We start from the raw sequence: 22,867 nt of genomic DNA, 5'->3' as shown, positions 1-22,867 counted from the left end.
TTATTCATTTGATTCATAGTACCTGCAGTAGTACAGTTACTAAAGTGTCGCAAACCAACGTTTCGTCTGTCGGGTGGAAACCTCATTATGTCCAAAACCTGTTACTTTTCAGCATTCAAATTCAAAAACTGCAAAAGTAGCAGATCTACAAGCTCAAAACCTGTCGCTTCGCACTGCGTTTCGACCTTGTAGATCTGCTACTTTTGATGCTTTTTTTGTGACGCTCTAGTATGATCAAGTAAATTTACAACAAAACAAAGTAAAGATTATGGAGATGAGGTTTGTGACGCTCTATTATGTATTTTATATATGCTATATAAATAGCAGATATACAAGCTCATAGCGCGGCACCGAGTGCCGCGCTATGAGCTTGTAGATCTGCTATTTTTGAAAAATCTTGAAAACATTTATTTTGATTTTTTTTCAAAAAACTGTTAGGATTTAGAAAACATTTTTTAAGAATCGCCTCAGGTCTTAATGGGTTAAGCTACCAAACTGTCCTGAGACATTTGTCTATATAGCAGCGATTCCCAACCTGTGGGGCGTGAAAATATTGATTTGATAAGAAAAATACAACATATGGGTAATCTGCAGTCTAGGACTCTACAAAACCGGGAACGCATCGGACGCAAGGATCTGGTATTTATAAGATTTTATTGGTAATATAACAATATAAACAATGTAAAGAAAAAGTCATGGCATTTTTTTCCTTTAAAACCTTGAAAATGTTTTCATTGTAGAAACCACGTTAGTTCCACACACAAGAACACAATCGAATGATTATTAAAATAAACATGCTCTGAAAACGCACGCGGCCCACCCATCTGACCGCTTCACATGGCTGTCTACGTTTGCAGGATTCATTACAAACGCGCCTTTTTTCTTTTCAAGAAACGGATATGTATTATTTTTTAAAAGAAACCCATTCCTCATAATGCACAGATCAGTGTTTTCAACAAGGCATGGACGAATTAATAGCTGGTCTGGTGCATGACTGGAAAGGGAGTTCACACTGATTATTTCAACTTATTTGCTAGAAACCACCTAGCTTAAGCCACTTAACCATTTAAGCCCTACATACATTATAGTAGGACAAAGTAGTGAAAATAGACGATCTACAGACCCATAGATCAACTATTTTTTTGCTACTATTTGTTTACATTCATTTACAAAAAATACAAATATGGAGACATTTGACAACCCCCTAGTATATGAAATAATTATAAAATGTACTTATTTATTTTGCTAGCAACCATTTAAAGCTTAACCAAAGACCCCTGGAGTCCCCAAACTCATGAGGGAAAGACAGCATAGATCAGAACAGTAACGGCAAGAAAACAAGAAATGCATTCTCCTGCATTCCTCTCACCCACACAGTCCTCCTTTTCGTATTCTATATCCCTCTCCAACATCTCTCCATGTTTACCAGCAAATTTCAGAAAGCCACGCCCCTATCGCTGCAAGTTTGACAACAAGGAAGTCGCACCGACAGCGAAACCCTGAGGCTTGTGAGCAGGGCTGCAACTATCAATTATTTTATTAGCGATTATTGTATTAACTTTTCTGATGAATCGAATAATAAAGAATTTACGCAAAAATGGCAGATCTACAAGCTCACAATGTGTGACTCTTTGTGAGCTTGTAGATGATCGCCTTTTTGCAATATTTTTAATAATTTGAAAGAAGAGGTGGACGGAATAGTTAATCATCTGTTTTTTAGATTGCACATAGTATGACAATGACGTACGTACAGTACATGTTAGGCTAGCTAACGTTAGCGAGCTAGGTACGAACGTATCTATGTTCCCCAGGTTCTAATTTCCCCCGGGTTCTATGTTCCTCGCTTACCTAACCCTAAGGTAAGTGAGGGACATCGAACCTGGGGAGCATAGGGATGACCCCGCTACAGTACATAATGTAAACGGACTGGCTGCAGGCAGGCGCACATCACTTCCACTCAGCCAAATGGAGGCCATCGTAGCCCTGTGATTCTCAATCTTTAATTTGTAGGACCCCCAGTTTGATATGCGTTAGGCCACGGACCCCCATTTGATACAAAAAAAAATAATTTCTGAAACCAAAATCTACACTGTAAAATCCTATGTGTTAAAAGTGCAGTAAGTGATATATTTTTGTTAAAACAAGTGTGTTATATTCTGATAGCAATCATTGCCTTATTGTTTGTTCAGGGGTCTCCCTCTCTTTCCAACTCTAGTGAACAGAAAATGCATTTTTAGGTCAGGATACCGATTTTATCCACACAGGAGAGAGAACTCATACATAGTATGCATAAGTGACATTCGAAGTAATGACAGAAAGCAAGCAAGCAGACAACTGAAGCTGATAAATGGGTACTCTCTCCTGATCGGCTGAAATTGGCAACCCACCTGAAAACATATTCTCTTATGTATTAAAGAGCTGGAGAGACGGGGAGACCCCTGTTACTGAACACACTCTAGAGCAATGATTACTATCAGAATATAGAGCTGTAACTTGTTAATAAAAGGCGTTTAGTTTTAACCCCAAAAAATATCACTTACACTACACTACCTTTATTATAACTCTGAGAGTGTACAAACTAAGCCATTTGTACACTCTCAAAGTGACAGTCCCAAAGTGACAGACCCATAACAATCCATTTGAGCCCCTGATGGTTCCCGGACATGACACTGACAAACAGTGGCATAACCAATGAAAGCGATGGGGGGGGGCGTGGTTTGCTAAACCCGCCGGTGCGAGAGGGATACGAGCTTCCGCTCCACCTCTCACTCGTCTATCCGCCTCCACCTCTCCATCTCTTTCACTCGGTTTTCCAGAATCCTCACGGTCTCTTCCAGGTGGGCGGTCTTATCGAGGAGTCCCGTTGCGCTGCTCTGCGAAGAAGAAGAAGAAGGAGAAGAAGGCCCGATGCCCAGCAGCACGCACACGCACACCAGGGCGGCCAGGCGGACCGCCATGGTCTCCGTGCCCACGCTGCGGTCGCTCAGGATCAGCCCGAACATGGCCAGCGCCACGCCCAGCTTCAGCAGCCACAGGGCCCGCCTCACGGTGGACGCCACGAATCGGAAGGCCAGAGAGATCAGCCAGTAGCCTACGAGGGCCAACGCCACCCACTGGCCCACGAAGATCACGCCCTCCGGGGTGACGTGGTCAAAGGGGAGGGACACTGGAAGCGACAAAGTGGGAGAAATCAGAGTCAGACTTTTTTTTAGATACTTTTCTGTATAGGGTCCATAATTGTCAATTTGTTAACATTAAACACATGATATGAACAGAATGGAAATTCAGGTCAGGATACCAATTTTATCCAATCAGGACAGAGAACTCCACAAAGATCATTTATCAGCATACATTTTTGTGTTCCAGTTCCAATTTCGTCAGTTTTTTTGTTTGTTTGTGTATTATATCACTTCCTATTTCACTTGTTCATCCTGTATCCTGCATGAGTTCTCTCTCCTGATTGGATGAAATTGGCATCCCGACCTGAAAAAAGAACGTCTGTTTACTAAAGAGTTGGTAAGACAGGAAGAACCCTGTCACTGGACAAACACTCCGTAAGCAATGATTGCTCGGAATATAGAGCTATTTAACGCTTACTTTAACCCACCCAAAAAATATAACTTACACTCCAAACCAGAACAAAGCCTTCTATTTCCATGTTGCCTGAGTACACAGACTGATGATCACATGATACCGTACGCCTACCTACCATTGATAATCCATTGTAATATACAGTAGATCTTTTGTTTCCAGGGTGTTCTCTTGCCCCACAGGCCTACATCGACATTAGTTAGCCTATAAGATTTCACCAGCCCTTAGTGAGAACTCAGGGAATATGGATATACAATACCCCGTCGTCTCAAAAGAGTGTTATTTGTCTGGATAATGCTCTGCATACAGATGAGGAATACTAAAAGGTCATTCATTTTCTGGTGTTTTCATGGATTAAACTAGCCTGGTTTCTATTGCTAGTTTGACCACTTCAAATGCTCTTTCACCTTGAAAGAACGTAATAACCGAAAATAGCCTGTCTACAAGCTCACAAGCTTGCAGATAGGCTTGGACCTCAAATGGGACACACACACCATGCACGTGAGGGGAAAGGGCTCAGTTACACCTTCGACGGTAGATACATATGAGGTGGTGTGTACAGTAGTCATACCCATGAACCAAAGGCCATCCCAACCACACTATGGAACAGTGCCCAGCTGTCAACCATCAGGCTGAACAAGCACTGAGCCATAATGCTACTTTGATCTAAATGTATTCATTTACAGCTACGCACTTTTTTTCTTTTCTTTTATACAAACTAAACGGTCAATACGTTGGTAATCAGCGGTCTAGGACTAAATCCTAAATCGGCTTCTTCAGGCTCTAGTCTTGACAACATAGGCCGCCACACAGCGCACCTGTGTGTCATTTTGAGATTTCTTTGGCTATTCAAAAAAATAGCAGATATACAAGCTCATAGTGCGGCACCGGGTGCCCCGCTATGAGCTTGTAGATCTGCTATTTTTGAAAAATCAAGAAAATTTGGTCCAAATATTTTTTTATTTTTTTTACCGGACATTTGTAACTCAAATCTTTGCTTCTGGCGGTCCAGGGAACTAAATATTTAACAAAAAATATATATTCCAAGATTTGCACAAACTTTCACGATTTTTCAAAAATAGCAGATCTACAAGCTCATAGAGCTACGAGCTTGTATATCTGCTATTTTTGAATAGCCAAAGCAATTTTTAAAATGACACAAATGATGCTTTCCCGGTCTTAAAGGGTTAACCTACATGAACGAGTCGGTTATTGCTTCTAAATATCGGTTTCGATTTTATTTTCAGTTAATTGCCCAGCCCTGAATTGGCGTGAACATGACCTTTCTCAATTCAGCAGCGGTGGTGTGACACGTTGTTTAGCATTATGGATCTGGTTGTATTTGGCAAGCGAAACGAGTCAAACGACACACCATGCCATAAAGTAGGCTAACCTTCACCATCTAGATTACCATCTAGTCCAGCAGCGTGGAGGAAGTGTGCCAGGTACTCGGTCAGGACATTGACGCCGCTGGCCACTCCTGCAGCGAACACGCCCAGGACCTGAGAGAACGCCTGGAGGTACAGAGAGTACCAGGGGAGGTTGAGTGAGTGGAAATAAGCGAGAGAAAGAAGAAAGAAGAGTTTACATGTGTGCATTAGTATGGGATAGTGTGCAAAGTGGGGTCCGGGGACCCAGCGGGTCCCCAGCAAAATGAGGAACAGTTAAAACACTTTAGCCTCATTTTATTTTTCTGCTATTCGAAAAGAGCCGATCCGCAAGCTCACAATGCGTTGCATCGTGACACATCGTGTGCTTGTACAGTACAGTGCAAGTTTAGTTACCGTACTTTGCATATTTACATTATTAATACAAAACAAACATACATTAAGTGATAAATGCTTATGTGTTATTATAGGTTAATCAACCCAGCAACACATAATTAAACTCAGCCCCACCTTTACCAGCTGCAATATTAAAGTGGTAAACACACGAATGCAACAATGGGCCATTTTGCATAATGAGTACTGTAATCCGTACTTTGTAACAGAGTATTTCTATATTGTGGTATTGCTACTTTTATTTAAAAATCTCAGTCAGTACTTTTTTTCCAGTGCCTACAACACAGTGGTTCTCAAAGTGGGGTTTGGGGACCGTGGGGCGGTTACAGGGGGTCCCCAGCTAAATGATTGATAGTGAGAAACCAAATGCACCCTTACAGGTCTGTAACTCTAGAAATGGAACCAAATCTTACAAGTCTGTAACTCAGAGTGTACGATTGGTCACATGTGTACACTCTCAGAGTAAAATCAACAATGGGGATTTTAGTAAATTGGGATCCTAGAGAGAGAAAATGTTATCACATGTTAATGCACACCATAGTTGCCAAATTATGTGCGCGCTCCTGGGTGCTAAACCCAAATCAAGTACGCCCTCCCTCCCCCCAAAGCCGCATACATTTGCATGCCTATTGTTGGTGACAGGTATAGGCTATGATGGGTTGTTATGGTTTTTAATTGATTCATTGGTCACGCCATTCACAAAGAGGTCACGTGGTGTGGGTGCTACATCAGTCAGGCAGTGGTAGTAAAGTCAGCTGTTCACCTGCGGGTTCTCATGAATGAAATGGAGAGGGGGTGAACGGGGGAAGTCAAACTTTGCTAACCGCACGATATAGCCTACTATGATTCACTTTGTCATGATGTCGCTAAAATGAAATATAAAATGAACAAACGCAGTACCTTGGAACAGTGATTTTAATGACAAGCAGCGCGTCTGGCAAGTAAACTTTCCCCCCGATGTAGCCTCTCGGTGACTAAATAAGATGTTTGGTAGTCGCCATACACCTATGTGAGCGCGCCCCACCAATGAATGGACCGAGTGGGCGAGCTACTGAAAATCTGGCCCAGCGCGGCGGCCACTACTTTTTGTTTTACTCCACTACAACTATTTAAAAACTTTTGTTACTTTGTAGATTTTGATTATTATTACAAAACACACATTTACCACTGCAGCCCTATTTAAACTTTGGCTGTTTGAAAAGCGGATCTACAAGCTCACAATGCATCATTGTGAGCTGCTATTATCAAAAGATTTGTATATACTTGAAAACTTGTTAAATGGGGCCGTCTGCATGAGTACTTACTACTTTTGAGTACATTTTTATACCTTAAGTAAAACATTTGAGTACTTTTTCTACCGCTGGTGGCGGTATCTCACCTTCTGCACAGAGATGACAGTCTGCTCCCCGGCCACCTTGCCCAGGTAGCTCTTGGCTTCCTCGTCCAGGTTGGACAGGGCTGCTCTGAGTCTCTGGATCAGACCGTCGGATTCTGACACCTGTTGAGGAAATTACATATTTCCTCAGTGAGAGAATGAACAATTTGCAACTAAATGTCTTTTAGTAGATTTATTTGATACAACAATTGACAATGATATAATACAAAGAGAGTAAGGGATATAATTTGATGACCAGCAGCGGTTCCGGTAGGAGACACAATAGTCTACTTAGTGTTTCCTACCGGAACAGCGGCCTACCGGTTCACTGGTCATCGAATTATTGGCTTAGGAATGCGACAACAACTTAAAGGTAGGGTAAGTGATTTTCTTTGGTTAAAATAAGTGTTAAATAGCTCTATATTCTGATAATACTCATTGCTATAGAGTGTTTGTTCAGTAAAAGGAGTCTCCTTGTCTCTCCAGCTCTTTATAAAACAGAAAATGCATTTTTGTTTCAGTTTCAGTTTCATTTCCAATTTTATCCAATCAGGACAGAGAACTCAATCAGGATATACTGTAGATTAAACAAGTGAAATTGGAAGTGATGACACTAAGAAATGAGCAGGCAAAATTGGAACTGGAACACTATAAAAATGAAGCTTAAAAATTGGTACTTTCTCCTGATTGGCTGAGATGTTGACACCTACCGGAAAATGTATTTTCTGTTTATTAAAGAGCTGGAGAGACGGGGAGACTCCTGTTACTGAACAAACACTCTATAGCAATGATTACTATCAGAATATAGTACTTTAACCTTTTAACAAAACATTTTTTGTTTTAACCAAAAAATATCACTTACCCTACCTTTAAATAAATAAATTCCAAGTCTCCATGGGGTGACTAATAGATAGGAAAAAAATCACCCACATTTTTGGGGGGGTTAACTATCCCTTTAACCCCAAGGATACAAATGTAATCAGACTACCCTGATGCAGTATTTTGGCTAGGCAGTTCTCCTTTCCCAGTGAACACTAATGCAGATGGCTCCTTATCTTCCTAGTTTACATACCCTGCTAGGGCACCCCATTCAGACATAAATCCTAACAATGTGTAGTTTATAATTGCAAGAATTCTGAATCCAGTCATTCTCAGTATAAGGCAAATACTCAAATAAGAGGAATAATGAACATTCAACACTAGTACATCAATAATTATACAGTTATATACATAGAATTTCCATTACAATACCTTCTCAAAGTCATCATGGTCATGATGCCCACCCCCACACACACATGACGTTACCAACACACACAGCAGCACTGAGTGCACAGTCTGCACACTGTCTCTGCCTTTACAACGACCACCTGGAAACATACTGTATCTGGAGCCTATGACTAGAGGTGGAGAAGTTTAGTATCTACAGGGTAAAGCGTTTAAAATGTGCTATAGATGTGTCATAATGTACATAAAGGCTTCCCCGACGGGCTCATGTGAGGCACAACAAGGCAGGAATAGTAACATTTTCCATATCCTGTTTAGAAAACTTCCACCAGTGTGGCCAGGTTTTGCGAGACAAACAAGCGGCCATGTCTATAAAAACGAGCCCAAAAGAAGCGACTAGGACTAGGCTATGAGTACTTTAAACCATCGGCTATTTTCAAAAAAATCTTGAAGAACATGTGAAACGTTTTGAATATTTTAAAAACGTAACAACACAAAGCTTGTATGGTGGGTCCCTAGCTTAAAATATGTTCATCTGGTGGGCCGCAGAAAAATGTATATCATTTGGGGTTCCTTGACATGAAAATGTTTGAGAAACACTGGTTTAAACAACATTAGGAAACAAGCCACTACATTTATATAGTAAGAAACTACATTATAGAAACAAGCCCAAAAACCGCAACCCGCAAACTACCAATATTTACAAGCTCCTTTACAGGAAAAACGAGTTCAAAGTCGCTTATAATAAGCGGACATGGCAACACTGACTTGCACTATTTGAAAGAGAATGTCTGCCCCCTGCTGGCGATGTCGTGTAGTGAATGAGCCTTCAAGTGATTTCTGCAAGGATCAATTGATTGATTGATGTACTTTATTTAGTAAGACATGAGAACAACAGTACATGGAAGTACAAATTCACAATACAAGGTCTACTAAACTGTAAGACTCATTAAGCACTGAGCTTGTTTAAGATGAGATCCCCATGCACACAAATCATGATGACATATAAGAGACAGACAGATATACACACTACTATACAGAATGTCATACAATCAGCTTACAGGTTACTGGTATGAAGAGTGAAACATATGTACAATAGAAGAAAAAAATGGTGAGGGGGGGTGGGGGGGGTAGGTTAAGACTTAGACAGGGGCTATTTTCGAATTGCAGCCTCCTGTAAAAAGTACTCAAATGTTTTACTTCAGTAAAAGTATACTGCAATGTAGAAATACTCTTTTACAAGAAAAGTCTGGAATTTAAAATGTATTTGAGTAAAAGTACAAAAGTATTGGTATCAAAATGTACTTAAAGTACCAAAAGTATAAAGTAAAGTACAGTATACAGTAGTACAGTATTAAAAATAGCAGATCTACAAGCTCACAAGGCGTCCCATCGCAACGCATTGTGAGCTTGTAGATAGGCTATTTTCAAATGACCGAAATGTATATAGGGCTGAAGTAGTTAATGTAGGCCTATGTTTTGTAATAATAATCAAAATCAACAAAGTAGTAACTCAAGTTTTCAAATAGTTGTAGTGGAGTAAAAGTACAATATGTGCCTCTGAGATGTAGTGGATAGAAGTAAAAGTAGGCCTACTGAAAATTGGAAATACTCCAGTAAAGTAAAAATACTTAAGTACAGTACTTGAGTAAATGTACGTAGTTACTTTACACCATCATCTAAAATCTAAAGTCTAGAATAATTGGTGCAGTACGTGGTTCTCAAACGTTTTTCATAATTTATCAAGGACCCCCAGTTTGTGACGCATTTATAGGCCACGGACCCTAAGTGTGTGTGTGTGTCCATCCGTGCGTGCGTGCGTGTGTGTGCGTGCGTGCGTGCGAATGCGTATGTGTATGTAAGAATGTTAGATGTAATGTTCTGTTACGGTAGGCCTATTATTTTACCATGTGATATACTTATATTGGGTAAAATTATATTAATGCACTGACAGCATGTTCCTTGTGAGTCGCACTGACCCGGGTTCATAGCCACATTAAACATGTATGTTTCTGCTTTACTTCTGATCTGTCTAATTAAAACCACCAAGGTTTTAGTTTAATTTCTCAATTGCTAAACACGTCTTTTTGTTGAACATATACCTCACATAATCATTTTTTTTGTTCCAAAGATCACTAAAGACAGAGCAGTTGAGTTTTGTCAGGAAAATGATTTGCATAGAGAGGAGACTTTATGTTTGAAGGACACACTTCAGTGCTCAGGGAGAGTTTATAGGTCTGCAAGTTGAACCCTTCATGACTGAAGCTTGACAAAGATTTACAAAACCATGTCTTTGACCATCACCTTCATCTTGACATGTGCTGTCTGCATTCAAGGTAAGATTCACACATTCTATTTATTGATCTATTCTAAAATCAAAATAATCATAATATAATCCCATCATGAATAGAAGTTATTACTGTCTAGATCACTGACTGATAAGTGAGGATCAATTTAAGACCAGAACATGTCAAACACAAATACTTTAACCTGATTAATTTATTAATCTTCTTTTTACATAATATCTAACAAGGATAACACAATTTAAAACGTTATTTCCACAACGTCTGATTATATTCTGTTTGTTTGTTTGTTTGTGTGTTTGTTTGTTTGCAGAAACATGGAGCCAGGTCACCGTGACTCAGACTCCTTCAGTGAAATCTGTTCATGTAGGAGACTCAGTGAGTCTAACATGCAGACTGAGTAGGACACCTACTGATTGCAGCCCTCCTTGTTTGTCCTGGTACCAACAGAAGTCTGGAGAAGCTCCTAAACTCATCATTTATCGAGTTAAGACTCTTCAGTCAGGAACTCCATCCAGGTTTAGTGGTAGTGGATCTGGGACTGACTACACCCTGACTATCAGTGGAGTCCAGGCTGAGGATAAAGGTGTTTACTACTGTATGATTCGAGACTATATCAACAGCGTGCACTCGTTCACACAGTGATACAGAGTCGTACAAAAACCTCCCTCAATAAAAGGAGAAGTGACAGGAGTAACTCAATGGGACCTCTCATAATCACAATGATAAAAGATTCATACTGTATGAATATAATATGAAGAACTCAAAGGAGTTATAATCATGAGAACTGAATATAAATAGAGGTAAGAATTTACATGATCTTGGATAATGTGTTTTGATTACATTTTCTGAAGTTATACTTGGAAGACAGTTATTAATATGAACATATGAGTAAAATATTCATACATAGTATAGTTTTCATGCAAAATTGTATTTCAACAAGTACACAAGTATTTAGAGGAACATATCAGCATGTTTGATATTGATATCACAAGCAACCTTTTAAAAAGCAAGGTTTCTATTAGTGTATATATAACTACTTATTGGACCTGTATACTGTATAAGAGCCAGAGTGGATGTGGATGCATTTTATTCATTTCATTGTATGAAATTATTTAATATAGCAATTTTACCTATTCAAACATTACCGATCTACAAGCTCACAACACGTTGCATAATATGACTAATCTTGAAATATTGTGAACAACGTTGAATAATCTTTAACATTTCTAACATAGTTATCAACTGCACATGAACAATTACGCAAAGACTAGAAAGTAAGATGTTCACAGAGCATCTTTATTATTATGACAATTAAAAAATAAAAAGTCCATATCAAAGGCCAAGGCTATGTCACACATTATCAACCATGAAACCTTCATAAAATGAGGTGATAGCTTTTGTGGATCTGGAACTAGGCGTACAAGGCAAAGACAGATGCATGGATATCGCAAATAGCCCATGACAGATGATTACATTAATAGTTCCTCAAGGTGTCCAGCTTTGAAGAATGCATGCATCTTGGCACATGAACTCCTATAGCCCATATAGGCTATATGGTAGCTATAATTATGGAATGGTTTGGTTTCATAGTGTTGATTGCTCGTAGCCTACTCTGTACAGCCTCCTCAGTAACCCCTACATAAGCCAGAGATGGTTCAGGGGACAACTATTACTCCAATTAAATCTGTTCCAAAGTCAGCAAACATTGTTTTCATATCCACATTTTGAGCATCTTTGAGTCCACTAATATTCACAATATAAGCAATAGTAAGTAGTTCCTTTTAATACAAATATAATAATAAGAATGTGTGTTGTATGTATTTTGTATGGTAAAAGTAGTGCAGAGCAATACATAATAAACGTTAAAATTGATTAACTCTGAAAAGATTTGTCAATGTTGTCTGCTTAGAGGTGTTTTGCCAGGAATAAACTGTGTGTGTGTGTGTGTGTGTGTGTGTGTGTGTGTGTGTGTGTGTGTGTGTGTGTGTGTGTGTGTGTGTGTGTGTGTGTGTGTGTGCGTGCGTGCGTGCGTGCGTGCGTGCGTGCGTGCGTGCGTGCGTGCGTGCGTGCGTGCGTGCGTGCGTGCGTGCGTGTATCTTGAATAGCTGCTATCTATACAAAGGGATGTACAGAGACGTGTACTGTGTCATAGATAGCCTGCACCTTTGACCCTAGCCTAGAGGAAGCCTCCGTCAAAAACCTCGGCGTCACCTTTGACAGTACCTTCACCTTTAATAAACATATTAGCTCCATTGTTAAAAGCAGTTTTTTCCAAAATTACGCCTGTTAGCGAAAGTTAAACCATATCTTCCACCTAAACAACTGGAGATGGCAATCCATGCTTTTATATCTTCTAGACTAGACTATTGCAACTCCCTACTCTCCGGTATCGATCAGTCCTCACTCAGGCGCCTGCAGCTGGTGCAAAATGCGGCTGCTCGCCTCCTCACTGGTACAAAAACGCGAGAGCACATAACCCCAGTTTTAGCAGCCCTGCATTGGCTCCCTGTCAATTTTAGAATAGATTTTAAGCTTCTTTTATTCACCTACAAATCTCTGCACGGCCTAGCCCCTTTATACCTGTCTGAACTTTTGGAGCCCTATATTCCCGAGAGAGCGCTGAGGTCAGCCAACCAGTTGCTCTTAGAGGTTCACATAACCGGGCTGAGGAGTAGGGGTGACCGCGCCTTTGCTGCTGCTGCTCCCAGGCTCTGGAACAGCTTGCCCTTCTATATTAGAAGTGCCAATTCTATTGAGGCTTTTAAATCCCTTCTTAAAACACACTTTTATTCCTTAGCTTTTAATCACATTTAAGTTCATGTCTTGATCTCTTGTTGTATGTGATGTGTGACTTTGTCGTTGTCTCACTCACATACTTTCCTGTTTGATGTTTTTTGTCTCACCATGTACAGCACTTTGGTCAGTTTCGATTGTTGTAAATGTGCTTTATAAGTAAAGTTTGATTTGATTTGATTTGATTTGATTTATGACCTTGGTCATTAAATACCAACCAGTCCTTCATACCATCTAAGAGCTAGGTTATAGGTGCAGACTATTTGTTTTTATATTTGCCATATATGGCGGAGACGCTGTTACTTATACCCATAGAGTACTGCGTGACATTCCTATTGTATTATGAAGACATATGACATTATTTTGTGACTGTAACCTTACTGCACCTATAATATTTGTGTCCCTGTATGTTTCTCCTTTATGTGGACAAATAAATGGTTAAATGTGTGTGTGTGTGTGTGTGTGTGTGTGTGTGTGTGTGTGTGTGTGTGTGTGTGTGTGTGTGTGTGTGTGTGTGTGTGTGTGTGTGTGTGGTGTGTGTGTGTGTGTGTGTGTGTGTGTGTGTGTGTGCGTGCGTGCGTGCGTGCGTGCGTGCGTGCGTGCGTGCGTGCGTGCGTGCGTGCGTGCGTGTAATACATTTTTAATGTATTTAGATGTTCTGTTATGGTAAGCCTATATTTTATCATGTGATACTTCTGTTGGGTGAAATTATATTAATAAACTGACATCATGCTCCTTGTGAGTCGCACTGACCCAAGTTCAAATCCGACTCCTGTCATGTCTACTGTCTCCCCTCTCTCTCTGCCTTTAGTTTCCTATTGACAAAAACCATAATAAAGAAAATAGAGGTAGTAGTGTTTGAAATAATAGCCACATTAAACCTGTATGTTTCTGCTTCGCTTGTGATCTGTCTAATTAAAACCACCAAGGTTTTACTTTAATTTGGCCATTTGTCTGCCAATTACAGCTTTTAGTAGGCTAATGTTGGTACTGTATTAGTTGACCATATACCTCATAAATTATTTTCTCAAAGAACACTAAAGACAGAGCAGTTGAGTTTTGTCAGGAAAATGATTTGCATAGAGAGGAGACTTTATGTTTGAAGGACACACTTCAGTGCTCAGGGAGAGTTTATAGGTCTGCAAGTTGAACCCTTCATGACTGAAGCTTGACAAAGATTTCCAAAACCATGTCTTTGACCATCATCTTCATCTTGACATGTGCTGTCTGCATTCAAGGTCAGATTTACACATTCTATTTATTGATCTATTCTAAAATCTAAATAATCACAATATGATCCCATCATAAAGATAAGTTATTACTGTTTAGATCAGTGACTGACAAGTGAGGATCAATTTAAGACCAGAACTTGTCAAACACAAATACTTAAACCTGATTAATGTATTAATCTTTTATTTTATCTAACAAGGATAACATAATTGAAAATGTATGTTCAACTAGAAGATAAGAAGACATTTCCAGAATATCTGATTATATATTTTGTTTGTTTGTTTGTTTGCAGAAACATGGAGCCAGGTCACCGTGACTCAGACTCCTTCAGTGAAATCTGTTAATGTAGGAGACTCAGTGAGTCTAACATGCAGACTGAGTAGGACACCTACTAGTTATTGCACAATTCCTTGTTTGTCCTGGTACCAACAGAAGTCTGGAGAAGCTCCTAAACTCCTCATTTATGTAGTTAAGACTCTTCAGTCAGGAACTCCATCCAGGTTTAGTGGTAGTGGATCTGGGACTGACTACACCCTGACCATCAGTGGAGTCCAGGCTGAGGATAAAGGTGTTTACTACTGTATGATTCGAGACAAAATCAACAGCGTGTCCTCGTTCACACAGTGATACAGAGTCGTACAAAAACCTCCCTCAATAAAAGGGGAAGTGACAGGAGCAACTCAATGGGACCTCTCATAATCGCTATAATAAAAGATTCATACTGTATGAATATAATATGAAGAACTCAAAGGAGTTATAATCATGAGAACTGAATATAAATAGAGGTAAGAATTTACATGATCTTGGATCATGTGTTTTGATGACATTTTCTGACTTGGAGGACACTTATGAATATGAACATATGAGTCAAATATTCATACGTAGTATAGTTGTCATGTAAAATTGCATTTCAACAAGTACGCAAGTATTTAGAGGGGGAACATATCAGCATGTTTGATATTGATATCACAAGCAACCTTTTAAAGAGCAAGGTTTCTATTAGTGCCTATAACTACTTATTGGACCTGTATATAGGAGCCAGAGTGGATGCATTTTATTCATTTAATTTAATGAAATTATTTAATATAGCAATTTTACCACTATTACCCTATTTTATGCTTCAGCTATGCAAACATTACCAATCTACAAGCTCACAACACGTTGCATAATATGACTAATCTTCAAATATTGTGAACAATGTTGAATAATCTTTAACATTTCTAACATATCAATGGCACATGAACAATTATGCAAAGACTAGAAAGTAAGATGTTCACAAAGCATCTTTATTGTCTCCGCCAGGCCGAAAGGCATGGCGAGAGAGTATGTTTTCGCCCCTGTCCGTCCGTCCGTGTGTCCGTGTGTCCGTCCGTCCGTGTGTCCTGTCTGTGTGTTACCACCAAATCTCCGGCACCGTTGGCCCGGTCGCTGCGAAACTGTGCACACACACTCCCTGGATGCCAATTCAGAACCTCTGCCTCAAAATTTTCACATGGGCCTGTTATAGCGCCACCAGGAGGCCGATTTGTGCAAAACCCATTTTTTCCTATTACTCCTACAGTTTTTAACCAAACCTCATGCAAATCTGTACACAGTATCTCTATAGTCATGTGATCAACCCTGATCTGTCCGATTTCCCATATTCCATCCTCATTGGCTAAGGTTACCATCCAAAGTTTGCAGGATTGGTCCGTTTTGAACAAACTGCCTCAAATCATGAACGCAGCTTGCCATTTCCATAAAATTGCACACGCACATTCCCACTAGGCCGAGGAATAAATGGCACTTAAAACTTTTGACATCAGCCTCATGGTGGCGCTATAACAGGCCGATTTGCATTTTTAACTATAACTGCACCGATCTGCGTGAAACTTTGCACGCCTACTCCCTAGAGGCCAACGAAAAACATCTGCACTGCATTTTTCACATCTGCTTTTTACAGCGCCACCAGGAGGCCGACTTATGTCAAATACATTTTTGGATATTAATCCTTCAGATTTTATCCAAACATCACGCACATCTGTACACAGTATCTCTATAGTCATGTGATCAAGACGCATCTGTCCGATATTTCATATTCCATCCTGATTGACTAAGGTTGACTTCCAAAGTTTGCAGGATTGGTCCGTTTTCAACAAAATGTCTGAAATCATGAACGCGGCGTGCGATTTCCGTGAAAATTTGCACGCACATTCCCACTAGGCCGAGGAAGAAATGCCACCCTTTTCACATTGGCCTATTATAGCGCCACCAGGAGGCCACAATAACTTACCTGACCTGGCGGAGACCTGTGCTCCGAGGAGCACTTTTTCTAGTTATTATGTCAATTAAAAATCCATATCAAAGGCCAAGGCTATGTCACACATTATCAACCATGAAACCTTCATAAAATGAGGTGATAGCTTTTGTGGATCTGGAACTAGGCGTGCAAGGCAATGACAGATGCATGGATATCGCAAATAGCCCATAACAGATGATTAAATGAATAGTTCCTCAAGTTGTCCAGTTTTGAAGAATGCACGCATCATGGCACATGGACTCCTATAGCACATACACCTATAGCTATAATTATGGAATGGTTTGGTTTCATAGTGTTGATTGCTCGTAGCCTACTGTACAGTGTCCATACATAAAACTGTGGTTTCTCCTCAGTAACACCTTCATAAGCCAGAGCTGGACTGGTTCAGGGGACAACTATTACTCCAATTAAATATGTTCCAAAGTCAGCAAACATTGTTTTCATATCCACATTTTGAGCATATTTGAGTCCATTAATATTCACAATATAAGCTATAGTAAGTAGTTCCTTTTTTTTTTTTTTTACTAAATTTTTATCCCGCGATTTTTGTAACCCATTTTTTTCACCCAGTGCCAATTTCCTAAGTGATCCTGGGCGCTACACCAGCCCTACACCAGCACTACACCAGTCCCCCACAGTAGGGAGGCCAGGGCCGAGCTCATGCTTCCTTCAGGCATGAGAGCCAACTGACCTTCTTGTCACCTGACAGGGTAAGTAGTTCCTTTTAATACAAATATATGAATGTGTGTATAACAATGTGTTTTGTATGGTAAAAGTATTGCAAAGCTATACATAATAAACGTTAAAATGTATTAACTCTGAAAAGATTTGTCAATGCTGTCTGCTTAGAGGTGTTTTTCCGGGAATAAACTGAGTGTGTGTGTGTGTGTGTGTGTGTGTGTGTGTGTGTGTGTGTGTGTGTGTGTGTGTGCGTGCGTGCGTGCGTGCGTGCGTGCGTGCGTGCGTGCGTGCGTGCGTGTGTGTGTGCACAAGCGCGTGCGTGCGTTTGTTAAACCTGTATGTTTCTGCTTCACTTGTGATCTGTCTAATTAAAACCACCAAGGTTTTACTTTAATTTAGCAATTTTTCTGCCAATTACAGCTTTTAGTAGGCTAATGTTGGTACAGTATTAGTTGACCATATATACCTCACACGACATAAATTGTTTTCTCAAAGAACACTAAAGACAGAGCAGTTGAGTTTTGTCAGGGAAATGATTTGCATAGAGAGGAGACTTTATGTTTGAAGGACACACTTCAGTGCTCAGAGAGAGTTTATAGGTCTGCAAGTTGAACCCTTCATGACTGAAGCTTGACAAAGATTTCCAAAACCATGTCTTTGACCATCATCTTCATCTTGACATGTGCTGTCTGCATTCAAGGTAAGACAGACACAGTTATTGATCTATTCTAAAATTGAAATTTTCATAACATAATCCCATCATATACAAGTTAATACTGTTTAGATCAGTGACTGACAAGTGAGGATCAATTTAAGACCGCACAACTGCTCAAACTAAATAACTTTAACCTGATTCATGTATTAATCTTTTATATCATCGAACAAGGATAACATAATTTTAAATGTAGGTTCTACAAGAAGATAAGAAGACATTATTTTATGATATTGTTTTTGTTTGTTTGCAGAAACATGGAGCCAGGTCACCGTGATTCAGACTCCTTCAGTGAAATCTGTTAATGTAGGAGACTCACTGAGTGTAACATGCAGACTGAGTAGGACACCTCATCCTACTAAATGCAACCCTCCTTGCTTTTCCTGGTACCAACAGAAGTCTGGAGAAGCACCTAAACTCCTCATTTATGTAGTTAAGACTCTTCAGTCAGGAACTCCATCCAGGTTTAGTGGTAGTGGATCTGGGACTGACTACACCCTGACTATCAGTGGAGTCCAGGCTGAGGATAAAGGTGTTTACTACTGTATGATTCAAGACTATATCAGCAGCTGGTCGTTCACACAGTGATACAGAGCCGTACAAAAACCTCCCTCAATAAAAGAAGACGTGACAGGAACAACTCAATGGGACCTCTCATAATCACTATGATGAAAGATTCATATGAAGAACTCAAAGGAGTCATATGAAAACGGAATATAAATGCGATCCACATGCAATGGTAAGGATTTATTAACATTATCTTGGATAATGTGTTTTGATTTGATTGATTGAATACTAGCAGGTTTGTTAACAGCAGGTAGTACAGTCTAAGGTTATGCCAAAAGGGTAACAAAAAGTCCCAGGGGGCTTGTTTTCATTTTGGTGAATTGTACTCGATTAATCAGTACTACATATAATACATACAATACAATACATATTGGTAGAAAACTCAGTAGCATCAACAGGTATATTTACAGAGGTAAGAGGGGTGGGGGTGGGGGGCGGAGGATGTTACTACCAAGGTGTTCAAGGAGTTAAACCAACTTCACTTGTATTTTGCACATAGTACTGCACATATTATTTTCATGTAAAATAAAATTTCAGTAGCACACTATTTAGAGTGGGATATATCAGCTTGAAACAAGTGCAAACTGGTAAAACACAAATGATGAAGAAGTGTCTCTGGTTTTATTTGGACATATTCTATGCTGTTTGAGTTGACGGAAAGGTGACTATGAAACCTGAAAACCTGGAACCTTGGATTGGATTCTTCACAGGATTTACCAAAGCTAATGTTCTCACTACAAGGAACCAGGAGCCAGTTGTGTCAAAGCAAGGTTTCCACAGGAACCTAATTTTTTTTGTGTGAAATAACTGATTGATGGACTTAACGTTTTATTTATTTATTTGGAACTTGGAAAACATAATCAAACAATATTCTCAATGACATTCTACATTACGCAATTTAGTATTTCACTGCCTGTGTGAACAATAATAAGTATTTACAAAGACATATCTCATTGTAAGTAATATCAATAACAGATAATGTTTCCTCATTAAAGCATTAGTAAATTACCTTCAGTGTTATTACAGTTTAGAAGCTGTTCAGTAAATTGTGAGTGAGTGGTGGTTGAGTGAAGTCATTCATGTGGAAAGGAGGTTTTTGTACGATGGTTTCACCAGAATGAATCACTGTGGTGGACTTTCGGTGGAGGCACCAAACTCATCATCAAAAGTAAGTACTGATTATTTTGTTCCATTTATCTTCGCACTTTGTTGACAACTGACCTGTGTTAGGATTCGTTCTAAAATTGTGACTGAAGGATTTTGTTCCAAATGTTTGTCTATTTATATTATTTTTGAAGAAAAGTGGCATGTGGAATTGACTGCACTATATAAAAGACTTATAACACTGTTTTATTTAATCAAAAGTGCAGAATCTGTAAAGCATTTATTGCAGATATATTTGACAAAGGGTTAGGTAATTTATCTTTTACTTGATTGAATAGTGAATTGAATCACCACCGTGAACAAGAGCTAATTGTTTATTAGATAATAGATGACTCAAATATCCTTATTTATTTAATTACAAATGTAGTATTCTGTATTGCATGTTCAATTATAATAGTAGTAATTATGGAAATTATTATATTGCTTTTCGTTTTTACATTACTTAATCTATAATTTATACAATTCGAAAATAGTTTGAAACTAAAATATTATAGAGTGAAGAACTTAATTAGAAGTAATATTCTTAGTAAGTAGTAAAGTATTACTATGGATGTCAACAAATGGCTCCAATCTACAGTACTTAGTAGTTAATTATTGTTTCGGTCGCTTTCTGTACACTAGCTGTGTGTATGTATTGTGTACGCTAGTCTGATGTACTAGGACCACTAGGTTAATCATTTTAAACCCTATATACTTCATTGACCAGGGTCCTCCAGGGGTCTATAGTTGGTCCCATCCTTTTTTTTTCTCTACACAAAATCAGTTTCCCGAAAGTAGATAATCTACAAGCCCAGCTTAGCCCACAACGCAATGTGTGGGCTTAATTATATTTAATAGAATCAGCTGTTTCTCTTACTGTTTACCGAATGTCTTTGTTCTGCATTATACTAATAATGAACTTCATTATTGTGTCTGTGTGCTGTGTGCTGTATCTGATGCTAGTTGTACAAAGACTAATGAAATTGATAGAATGCATGGTCTCTTCTCTTTATCTGTACTATATTATTATGTGATTGTGTGACAGTTTTGAGTTTTATAATTTTAAAGTAATATGTTTATGTTCCAATCTGTCCTTCCCGTCCACCTCCCAGCTCACCTGGGCTCCTGGGGTATATATATATATATATATATATATATATATATATACATATATATATATATATATATATATGTTCTGAAATTCCAAAACTTCTAACAAAGAAATTCAGAAATATTCAATAAATACCCAAAACCCATAATAGTGAAAATAGCTGATATATGTGTTGTGATGTGTTGTGAGCTGGCATCAGCTAGTTTCACTATTAGTGAAATAGGGTTCAAGTGGTTACTTCACAATGGTTTCTTTTCTGTACGTTTGGGTGCCGGGGAAACACCAAATTTGGGTTTGAGCTGAAATGGCTGCAAATGAAGTTGATATAATTTATGATCTTATTTTCTGTCCAGCTGGTGCCGTGGTCAGGCCCTCGGTCTCCATGCATCCTCCCTCATCTGAGCAGCTGTCTGCTGGGGACTCAGCCACCCTGGCCTGCCTGCTCAGTGGCTACAACCCCCCAGGAGCCCAGGTGAGCTGGGAGGTGGACAGGAAGGAGGTGACGGCCGGGGTCCTGACCTCAGAGGAGGTGGAGAAGAGCGGCCGCTACGGCTGCAGCAGCACCCTGACCTTGAGCAAGGCACTGTGGGAGCAAGGGGAGGTGTTCACCTGCAAGGTCAACCATGAAGGAGACACACAGTCCACTGAAATCACCAGGGCACAGTGTGGGAAGTAGAGATGTGTTCATACAACGCTGCTGAAAATGTGTGGCTTTAAATAAAAAAGTTAATAAAAAAATATGATGTTAAGTAATGTTTGTTTGTCATTAATCATACAGCGCTTCTGAAAAAGAATGGCTTCACCTGACTACTGGCTTTGCTCAATGCTTACGAAAAAGTAATGGCCTTCATAAAGAAAAATCTAATAAAAAGAAATGATGCTGAAGTAAGCTTTCATTAATAGTACTCTTTACACTGTGGGTTATAAAGAGACACTTCATCTGATTGGATGATTACTTCATCCAACACATGAGGATGTATGACTTTATACCTGTAAAATAAAATAAAAATATGTCACGCAAGCATGTTTTTCATTAATGTGGGATGATTAAAAAAATTCAGTTGATTAAATAATCTCATTTTGTGCATTACATGTGCATTATTTAATTGATTACATCAAAGTAACAGGTCATTAAGTTGTTGTTGATTCCAGGTAGAAATAATTAAAAACGTATTGGAATGCTAGACCTGAATATATTAACCACATCTACCCTAATGTCCCTATTCTGGGGCAAACATTTGATCTACAAGCTCACAGCGTGTCGCATTGTGACCGGCTGTGAGGTTGTAGATCAGCTATTTTTGGCAAAGAGATTTGGTGTAGAGGGAAGAAAGGTGGTTAAATACACACTACAAATAATTATAATTATAATTTAGTACCCACTCAAAGGTGAGACTACTACGTTCACTTGTCATCTCAATCTTCCTGCTTGTGAAACTTGGACCCTTACAGCAGAGCTGCAGAAGAGAATACAGAGCATGGAGATGAGATGCTACGGAAGACTCATGGGTATCTCCTACACCCAACATGTCACCAACGAGGAAGTCCGGCTAAAGATCAGCCAGGCCATCGGCCCACATGATGACCTGCTTACCACTGTCATAAAGTGAACACTGAGGTGGTACGGACACATCACCAGATCCTCAGGCCTGGCATAGACCATCCTTCAAGGCACCGTACAAAGTGGCAGGAGGGAAGGGAGACAAAAAGATTTTTAGAATTTTCAAATAGCCAATGTATACAGTAGGGTTACAGTGGTTAAACTGATTTTAACTGACAAACTGATGTTATGCTAACTAATTTAGCTGGGGACCACCTGGAACCCCCTTAAAGGGGAAATCCACCCATTTTCAATATTTAACTATGTCATTAATATAGCATAAAGGAGTTGTGTGGAAATAAGAAAAAATTAAAAAGAAAATTAACATTGCAAAAAAATTTAACATTGCAAAAAAATTAACATTGCAAATTACACTGTGATGACTCATCATGGTGTAATTTGCAATGTTAATTTTTTTGCAATGTTAAATTTTTTTGCAATGTTAATTTTTTTT

General features: G+C 39.2%; 2 protein-coding genes across 3 annotated transcripts; one reads left to right on the top strand and one right to left on the bottom strand.

Moving 5' to 3' along the window:
- Positions 1 to 2,065: 2,065 nt before the first annotated feature.
- LOC308074400 (voltage-gated monoatomic cation channel TMEM109-like) lies at positions 2,066 to 8,263 on the bottom strand. 2 transcript variants are annotated; one of them, XM_080413840.1, is made up of 4 exons: positions 7,999 to 8,263; positions 6,751 to 6,870; positions 4,985 to 5,105; positions 2,066 to 3,166 (listed from the first exon to the last, which is right to left on the bottom strand). In XM_080413840.1, the coding sequence occupies exons 1-4, from the start codon at positions 8,122 to 8,124 to the stop codon at positions 2,766 to 2,768; spliced, it is 768 nt and encodes a 255-aa protein (XP_080269966.1). In that variant the 5' UTR covers positions 8,125 to 8,263; the 3' UTR covers positions 2,066 to 2,765. The 2 variants fall into 2 exon arrangements, with proteins under 2 accessions (XP_080269966.1, XP_080269967.1); XM_080413841.1 differs by having other exon boundaries at positions 5,003 to 5,105.
- A 1,940-nt stretch (positions 8,264 to 10,203) lies between these two features.
- LOC308074486 (immunoglobulin kappa light chain-like) lies at positions 10,204 to 21,542 on the top strand. The gene is made up of 4 exons (XM_080413936.1): positions 10,204 to 10,307; positions 10,588 to 10,908; positions 19,692 to 19,727; positions 21,167 to 21,542. Exons 1-4 carry the CDS (start codon positions 10,259 to 10,261, stop codon positions 21,487 to 21,489), a joined length of 729 nt encoding a protein of 242 aa, XP_080270062.1. The 5' UTR covers positions 10,204 to 10,258; the 3' UTR covers positions 21,490 to 21,542.
- The last annotated feature ends 1,325 nt before the right edge of the window (positions 21,543 to 22,867 follow it).

This window comes from Gymnoscopelus braueri (assembly GCF_963280865.1).
Source record: "Gymnoscopelus braueri genome assembly, chromosome: 2".
NCBI lineage: Eukaryota > Metazoa > Chordata > Actinopteri > Myctophiformes > Myctophidae > Gymnoscopelus > Gymnoscopelus braueri.
Note: the sequence above shows the minus strand (reverse complement) of the source record. Positions and strands in the feature narration are given on the sequence as shown.

Excerpts from the sequence above, each read along its gene's own strand:
- LOC308074400 (XM_080413840.1), bottom strand. The coding sequence starts at position 8,124 with ATGTTTCCAGGTGGTCGTTGTAAAGGCAGAGACAGTGTGCAGACTGTG. Across the intron at positions 6,871-7,998 it reads ACCATGATGACTTTGAGAAG|GTGTCAGAATCCGACGGTCT; the intron begins GTATTGTAATGG and ends TTTCCTCAACAG. Across the intron at positions 5,106-6,750 it reads CTGTCATCTCTGTGCAGAAG|GCGTTCTCTCAGGTCCTGGG; the intron begins GTGAGATACCGC and ends CTGTACCTCCAG.
- LOC308074486 (XM_080413936.1), top strand. The coding sequence starts at position 10,259 with ATGTCTTTGACCATCACCTTCATCTTGACATGTGCTGTCTGCATTCAA. Across the intron at positions 10,909-19,691 it reads TATCAACAGCGTGCACTCGT|GGACTTTCGGTGGAGGCACC; the intron begins TCACACAGTGAT and ends AATCACTGTGGT. Across the intron at positions 19,728-21,166 it reads CACCAAACTCATCATCAAAA|CTGGTGCCGTGGTCAGGCCC; the intron begins GTAAGTACTGAT and ends TTTTCTGTCCAG.